The sequence below is a fragment of the Chiloscyllium plagiosum genome, unplaced genomic scaffold (assembly GCF_037043375.1).
Source record: "Chiloscyllium plagiosum isolate Xiang-an unplaced genomic scaffold, Cpla_swu_hap1 HiC_scaffold_13, whole genome shotgun sequence".
NCBI lineage: Eukaryota > Metazoa > Chordata > Chondrichthyes > Orectolobiformes > Hemiscylliidae > Chiloscyllium > Chiloscyllium plagiosum.
The window spans coordinates 84,956-93,466 of NW_028270151.1; the positions used below are offsets into that span (position 1 = coordinate 84,956).

Consider the following 8,511-nt stretch of genomic DNA (forward strand, 5'->3'; position numbering starts at 1 on the left):
TCTATGGGTAAGCCAATTCTAAATCCATGTGGCAAAGTCACTGTGGGTCCAATGCATCTTAATCTTCTGGATGCCGGAAGCCTACCATGAGGGACCTAGTCAAAAGTCTTACTAAAATCTATCTAGACAACATCCACTGCTCTATCCGCATTGATCACATCTGTCACCTCCTCAAACACTTCAATCAAGTTAGTAAGACATAATCTGCCCTGCATAAAGCCATGCTGGCTGTCCCTAATTCGCCCATGCTTTTCCAAATATGCATAAATCCTATCTCTAAGAATTCTCTCCAGTAGCTTCTTAACTACCGAAGTGAAACTCATTGGCCTATAGTTTCCTGGATTATTCTTATTTCCCTTCTTGAACAGAGGAACAACATTAGCTACTCACCAGTCCTCTAGGACCTCTACAGTGGCTAGTGAGGATACAAAGATCTTGATCAAGGGCCCAGCAATCTCCTTTCTTGCTTCTCTCAGTTACCTGGTATAGATACCATTGGGTCCTGGGGACTTATCTGCTTTAATGCTCTTCAAAAGACCCAACACCACTTCTTTCTTGATCTCAAAATGCCCTAGCATGTTAGCGTGCTCTGCACAAATCTCACTATGCTTCATATCCTTCTTCTGGGTGAATATGAATGCAAAGTACTCATCTAGGATCTTGCCCACATCTTCTGCCTCTAAGTTCAAGTTCTCAACAAAGATATCATTATTGCTGCTTCCTGCTCTTGTAAAGAATTGGAAACAAATCAATCAAGCTTCAATTTTCTATGGCATTCTTACCTTGACCTGAACCATTTTTCACTCTTTCTTCTATGTGGAGGAAGTGAGGACTGCTGATACTGGAGACTCAGAGTCAAAAAGTGTGGTGCTGTAAAAGCACAGCCATTCAGACAGCATCCAAGGAGCAGGAGAGTCAATGCATCAGGCAAAAGCCCTTCATCAGGAATTGACTCTTCCTTCTATGTTCCCATTCCTGGATTTAGGTAGTTCACTAATAATGATGAAGGATTCCTGTGAAAGGCTTATGCCCAAAACATTGACTCTCCTGATAATCTGATGCTGCCTGACATGCTTTGCTTTTCCAGCACCACACTCTTGACTCTGATCTCCAGCATCTGCAGTCCTCACTTTCTCCACTAATAACCATTACCAAGTCTCCTAACTTCTACTGTTACCTCAATTATACTTCATTCCATGTTATTTCCTGCAAGGATCTATTTCATTCTAACAGCATTAGATAATGACTGTTCCTTAATGCATCAAGAGAACTGTGAAGGGAGGACTTTGAGTGAAGGAGGAGCCAGCTAACGTATCTCATTGTTCATTGAGTGATGCAAAGAGCTAGTGAATGGTAAACCATTGAATGAGACAGAAATGTGGAAAATAGGCGGTCAATGAGTGATTTAACATTATTGAACATTAAAGATACATAGGCACAACAATTTGAAATGGCTAATCAGACCCATAGGAACTCTCTCTAATGAACAATGAGAATTCATTGATGGTGAAAACAGGGGCATAGGAGTTAATGGAGTGAAGAAGTGAGTTGTAGAATAGAAGCTCTAGAAATGGGGAACTGGGCAGTGAGTTCAATGAAGGAGTGAATCACCTGATGGTTGTTCACAGAATTTGAGAGAATTGGAGCTCTTTGGCTGATGTAGTGAGTTGGATTGAGGACATTTCATTCAGAGAGAGATAAAGGGAGTTCTTTAAAACTGTGGTGAGTTGAAAAAGATTTAAGTGAACTAGATCTCATTATTAATACTTAGGTAGAGAGAGGAAAGATATTTTATCACATTGAGAGGTAATTCTACTATTAAGTCAATTGACGAAAAATTGAATCTTCAAAATTTGCATTCTTTTGCCAAGATCTAGCAATTTCTCATCTTTGCCCGCTCACTTTTAGGAGACATGTGAAAGCACCTGTGAAGGTGCAGAGGAGATTTGCCAGTACCTTTCCCAGGTTGGAGAGTTGCAGTTATGAAGAGAGATTAGACAGACTAGGGTTGCTTTCATTAGAGAAGAGGAGGTTGAGAGGGGACATGATTGAGAATTATAAAGTTATGAGGTGCATAGATAGGGAAGACAGGAAGAAACATTTCCTCTTGATTGAGGGAGGCATGCCTGCAGGAATATATTAAAGGTAAAGGGCAGAAAATGAGAGAAGATATGAGATCAAACCTTTGAATTCCTATTTTCCAGCTGTCTCATTCAATGGTTTACCATTCACTAGCTCTTTGCATCACTCAATGAACAATGAAACACATTGGCTGGCTCCCCCTTCACTCAAAGTCCTTCCTTCACAGTTTTCTTGATGCATTGGGGAACCATCATTGTTTAACCCTGGTAGAATGAAATAGAATGTGGTGGGAATCTGGAATTCACTGCTTATAATGGTGAAAGTGGCAGAAAACCACATAACACTTAATAAATATTTAGATATGCGTTTGTGATGCCTAGACATACATAGAACATAGAACATAGAAGAATACAGCGCAGTACAGGCCCTTCGGCCCTCGATGTTGCGCCGATCCAAGCCCACCTAACCTACACTAGCCCACTATCCTCCATATGCCTATCCAATGCCCGCTTAAACGCCCATAATGAGGGAGAGTCCACCACTGCTACTGGCAGGGCATTCCATGAACTCACGACTCGCTGAGTAAAGAACCTACCCCTAACATCTGTCCTATACCTAGCCCCCCTTTATTTAAAGCTATGCCCCCTCGTAATAGCTGACTCCATATGTGGAAAATGGTTCTCACTGTCGACCCTATCTAAACCCCTAATCATCTTGTACACCTCTATCAAGTCACCCCTAAACCTTCTTTTCTCCAATGAAAACAACCCCAAGTGCCTCAGCCTTTCCTCATACGATCTTTCTACCATGCCAGGCAACATCCTGGTAAACCTCCTCTGCACCCGTTCCAGTGCCTCCACATCCTTCCTATAGTATGGCGACCAAAACTGCACACAATACTCCAGATGCGGCCGCACCAGAGTCTTATACAACTGCAACATGACCTCAGCACTCTGGAACTCAATTCCTCTACCAATAAAAGCCAGTACGCCATATGCCTTCTTCACCGCACTATTTACCTGGGTGGCAACTTTCAAAGATCTGTGTACATGGACACCAAGATCCCTCTGCTCATCCACACTACCAAGTATCCGACCATTAGCCCAGTACCCCATCTTTTTGTTACTCTTACCAAAGTGAATCACCTCACACTTAGCTACATTGAACTCCATTTGCCACCTTTCTGCCCAGTTCTGCAGCTTATCTATATCCCACTGTAACCTGCCACATCCTTCCTCACTGTCTACAACTCCTCCGACTTTCGTATCATCCGCAAACTTGCTCACCCAACCTTCTAATCCCTCCTCCAGGTCATTTATAAAAATGACAAACAGCAATGGTCCCAAAACAGATCCTTGCGGAACACCGCTAGTGACGGCACTCCAAGATGAACCTTTGCCATCAACTACTACCCTCTGTCTTCTTCCAGCCATCCAACTCCTAATCCAAACCTCCAACTCACCCTCAATGCCATACCTCCGTATTTTTTGCAGTAGTCTACCATGGGGAACCTTATCAAACGCCTTACTAAAATCCATATACACCACATCTACCGCTTTCCCCTCATCCACCTCCTTAGTCACCTTCTCAAAGAATTCAATAAGGTTTGTGAGGCACGACCTGCCCTTCACAAAACCATGCTGACTATCCTTGATCACATTATTCCTATCCAGATGTTCATAAATCCTATCCCTTACAATTCTCTCTAAAATTTTGCCCACAACAGAAGTGAGACTCACTGGCCTATAGTTACTAAGGTTATCCCTACTCCCCTTCTTGAACAAGGGAACCACATTTGCTAGCCTCCAATCTTCTGGCACTACTCCTGTAGACAACGAGGACATAAAAATCAAGGCCAATGGCTCTGCAATCTCCTCCCTTGCTTCCCAGAGAATCCTAGGATAAATGCGATCAGGCCCAGGGGACTTATCTATTTTCACCCTTTCCAGAATTTCCAACACCTCTTCTCTACATACCTCAAAGCCATCCATTCTACTTAATTGTGACTCAGTATTTACATTGACAACAATGTCCTGTTTCTGATTGAATACTGACGAAAAGTATTCATTCAGTGTCTCCCCAATCTCTTCAGCCTCCACACGCAACTTCCCACTACTACCCTTGACTGGACCTATTCCTACCCTAGTCATTCTTTTATTCCTGACGTACCTATAGAAAGCCTTAGGGTTTTCCCTAATCCTACCAACTAAGGACCTTTCATGTCCCCTCCTTGCTGCTCTTAGCTCTCTCTTCAGGTCCTTCCTGGCTACTTTATAACTCTCAATCGCCCCAATTGCACCTTCACGCCTCATCTTTACATAGGCCGCCCTCTTCCATTTAACAAGGGATTCCAATTCCTTATTAAACCATGGCTCCCTCACGCGACCCTTTCCTCCCTGCCTGACAGGTACATACTTGAAGGTTGCTCCTTGAAAACTATATGCCAAGTGGAAGAAAATGGGATGAGAATAGTTAGGTGTTTGTTTGTGATGAGCAAAAATGTGATGGGCTGAAGGGCCTTTTTCTGTGCTATGGATGTCTCTGCCTTCATGCCTGTACTAAAATCCAATTTCATCACTTACTGCTCAAAATGCTTTATATTTCAACTTCGTCACGCCCTTAGAAAAAACTGGAAGAACTGCAGCTGCTGGAAATCAGAAACAAAAATAGAAATTATTCTGAGAAAGGACCCAAAATTTCAACTGATTCCTCTCCATAGATGCTGCCAGATCTGCTGCAATTTGTCCAGAAATTTCTGTTTTTGTTCCCTCATGCCATTGATCATCAACTGTTGATCTTGCTTGTCTTTTGTAACCTTCAAATTCCTAAATCGTGAACTTAAATTGGCCTTCTCAGCACCCCTTGAATTCCTTGTCTCCAGTTTCTCTTTTCAATCTGTGTTTCATCCTATGAATAAGGTGTGGATGTAATTAGTAATCTCCACATCTTTCCTTTTTGGCAGCTAACCTGATGACCATACTCATACTGTCTCGAGGGAGCTGCGGTCTCAACAGTTGTACAGGCCAATATCTGATGTCCATGGCAGTGGCAGATTTTCTGGTGATCATTTTCTGTGTCATCATCCACTACTTGGGATCTCTTCATTTCCCCATCTCATTCCTCCACCATTACAATGTTTGCAGTCTTAACAGCATCGTGAATGCTGCAGTGGTGGATAGCTCAGTATGGCTTACTGTCGCCTTCACCATTGATCGCTTTATTGCTATTTGTTGCCCAAAGTGGAAAGCGAGATATTGCACAGAGAAAACAGCAGCCTGGGTAATACTGACAATTTGCACAGTAAGCTTCTTGAGAAACATCCCACGCTACTTCACCTACGAACCTGATTACCAGCGTGGTCCATTTCCATTCTGCCGACTTCGTAAACTGTGTACCAATGTCCCTTGGGCAATATACCTGTGTTTGTGTACAGTCTTAACACCACTTGTACCTTACGTGTCCATATTGCTTCTCAATGCACTGACTGTCAGACACATTCTTGTAGCCAGTCGAGTCCGGAAGACATTACGGAGTCAAAGCAATGATAATAAACAATTTGACCCAGAGATGGAAAATCGTAGAAGGTCCATCATCCTGCTCTTTGCCATATCAGGCAATTTCATCATTCTGTGGATGACAAAAGTTGTTGTCTTTGTGCTTGAAGAGATGTTACTGGACCTGAACTTCATGAATGTAATAATTCATGTTGGGGACATGTTGATGTACCTGAATTCCTGCACTAATACCTGTATTTATGGTCTCACCCAGGCTAAGTTCAGAGAGGAGATAAAGCGAGTTGTGTCACTTCCAGTTAATCTGTTTCTGAAGATTATAAAATAGCAAAATAGAAGCAGAACTTGTTAGCATGATGGTTCCACTCCTGGGTCTATTCATAATGGCAGGTACGGGAGTGGAGATAAAGCAGAAGGAAGCAACTTGAATTAAGATAATCTAGTTCCACATAGACATTACATAAAGACTTCGTGTTTGATGTGGTGATAGGATTACGTTTAGGTCAATGTTTATGGTTAGGATTAATTTTAGAGTTAGGGAAGAATTGACATAAAATGGGAATAAAATAATTGAAATTGGAGGACTCAGGAATAATTGTCTGTGGGCCAGTTTCGAGCACAAATCAAATCTGTCTAATGTTTTCATATCATTCGACATAGATGTCATTGGTAATTTCCACCTCTCCACCAGCCAAACTGTATAAGTCAGGAGTATGATTGAATGCATTCCACTTGCCTTGGCGAGTGTGATGTCAAAAACTCTGGAGAAACTTGATACCGCCATGGTGATACAGCATGCTTCATGGATATTCCATTCACCACATTCAATATTCACTCATGGCATGTCAGATGTACAGAGGCGGCACGGTGGCACAGTAGTTAGCACTGCTGCCTCACAGCATCAGAGACCCGGGTTCAATTCCCGCCTCAGGCGACTGACTGTGCGGAGTTTGCACATTCTCCCCGTGTCTGCGTGGGTTTCCTCCAGGTGCTCCGGTTTCCTCCCACAGTCCAAAAAACGTGCAGGTTAGGTGAATTGGCCATGCTAATGGGTCTGGGTGGGTTGTGCTTCGGCAGGTTGGTGTGGACCTGTTGGGCCAAAGGGCCTGTTTCCACACTGTAAGTAATGTAATCTCAGGATGCAATGAACTGCACCTCCAAAATGTGAAGGTGCCAGTGTTGAGCTAGGGTGGACAAAGTTAAAAAGCACACAACATCAGATTATAGTCCAACAGGTTTATTTGGAAGAACAAGCTTTCAGAGCTTCCATCTCCAAAGGCACAGCAACAATTCACCACGATTTCTTTAACATCAATAATAGGACACAAAAGGTAATGGTAGAAGTGTTCAAGAGACTGGAGGCCAGTGTCCAATGGTGTGCCACATGGATCATTTCTGGGATCCTTATTGTTTGTTCTGTATTTAAATGATATTGATGCAAATATGGGGAGAATGTGAAGCAAATTTGCAGACAACACGAAGATTAGTAGAGTGTGAAAAAGATATAGGAAGCTTTAGATGGATTGGTCAGAAGGGCATACCACTGGCGGATGGTAATTTAACTCTGAGAAGTGTGAGGTAATGTGCTTTGGAAGAGGAAACAAATGAGAGAACAGATGAGGGAATTTTTAAGGAATGGCAGGATATTGGGTAACCTTCAATTACCTTGGGGTAATTATTCACAGATCCTTGAAGTTGGCAAAGAACATGAATAGTATAGTTAAGAAAGCATATTGAACACTTGCTTTCATCAGTCGTGGCATTGAGTATAAGAGAAAGGAGGTAAAATGTTGAAGTTGTACAGAGCATTGATCAAGCTATAACTGGAATACTATGTTCAGTTCTGGTCACCTCACTACATCTCACCCCACTCCAGTCCAACACTGGCCCCTGCACATTTTGGAGATGGAATTCATTGCAGCCTCTCTACATCTATCATGCCATGAGTGAATATTGAATATGGAGAATGGACTGTTCATGAAGCATGCTGTTTCAGCACGGTGGCATTAAGTTTCTCCAGAGTTTTTGACATTACACTTATCAAGGCAAGTGAAAGCACTGGAGGGAGTACAGAGGATGTACACCAATATGTTGCTTAGGATGGAGAAGTTGAGCTTTAAGGAGAGATTGGATAGGCTTGGATTGTTTTCATCAGAGAAGAGAAGACTGAAGGGGGAAATGATTGAGGAGGATAAGGCTATGAGGGGTATAGACTGGATGAATAGAGATTCTGGATCAGTGGTGCTGGAAGAGCACAGCAGTTCAGGCAGCATCCAATGAGCAGCGAAATCGACATTTCGGGCAAAAGCGTTCCTGATGAAGGGTTTTTGCCCGAAACGTTGATTTCGCTGCTCGTTGGATGCTGCCTGAACTGCTGTGCTCTTCCAGCACCACTGATCCAGAATCTGGTTTCCAGCATCTGCAGTCATTGTTTTTACCACCTGGATGAATAGAGAACAAAAGCAAAAATTGCTAGAAACGTTCAGCAGGTCTGGCAGAAATTGTGAAGAGAATCCAGACTTAACGTTTCAGGTCTGGTGACTCTTCCTCAGAATAGAGAACAGTTGTTTCCCTTTGTTGAGGAGTTCAACCATGACAGACCATTGTTTTTGAGTAAGAGACAGGAGATTCAGATGGGATTGGGGAAAGCTTTGCCACTCAGCTTGTAGTGGGCATCTGGAATGCATTGTCTGGGAAGATAGTGGAGGCTGGAAACCTTACAACCTTTAAAAAATATTTGGATGAGTACTTCAAATATCATAACACTCAAGAATATGGGACAAGTGTAGGAACTTGGGATTAGGGACCTTTAATGGTAGTTATGTAGGTTCAGACACAATGGGCCAAAGGACCTTTTCTGCACTGTATAAATCTACTACAGTGACAAAGGGAATAGATGAGTGAGAATGCCTCCAGC

The 8,511-nt window shown here is 42.7% G+C and overlaps 1 protein-coding gene across 1 annotated transcript; it reads left to right on the forward strand.

Moving 5' to 3' along the window:
• Positions 1-5,044: 5,044 nt before the first annotated feature.
• On the forward strand, positions 5,045-5,922 carry LOC148148220 (neuropeptides capa receptor-like; the record flags this gene model as incomplete). The annotated part of the gene is made up of 1 exon (XM_087993922.1): positions 5,045-5,922. A coding segment is annotated over one exon (878 nt), but the record flags the coding sequence as incomplete, so codon positions are not given.
• Positions 5,923-8,511: the final 2,589 nt, after the last annotated feature.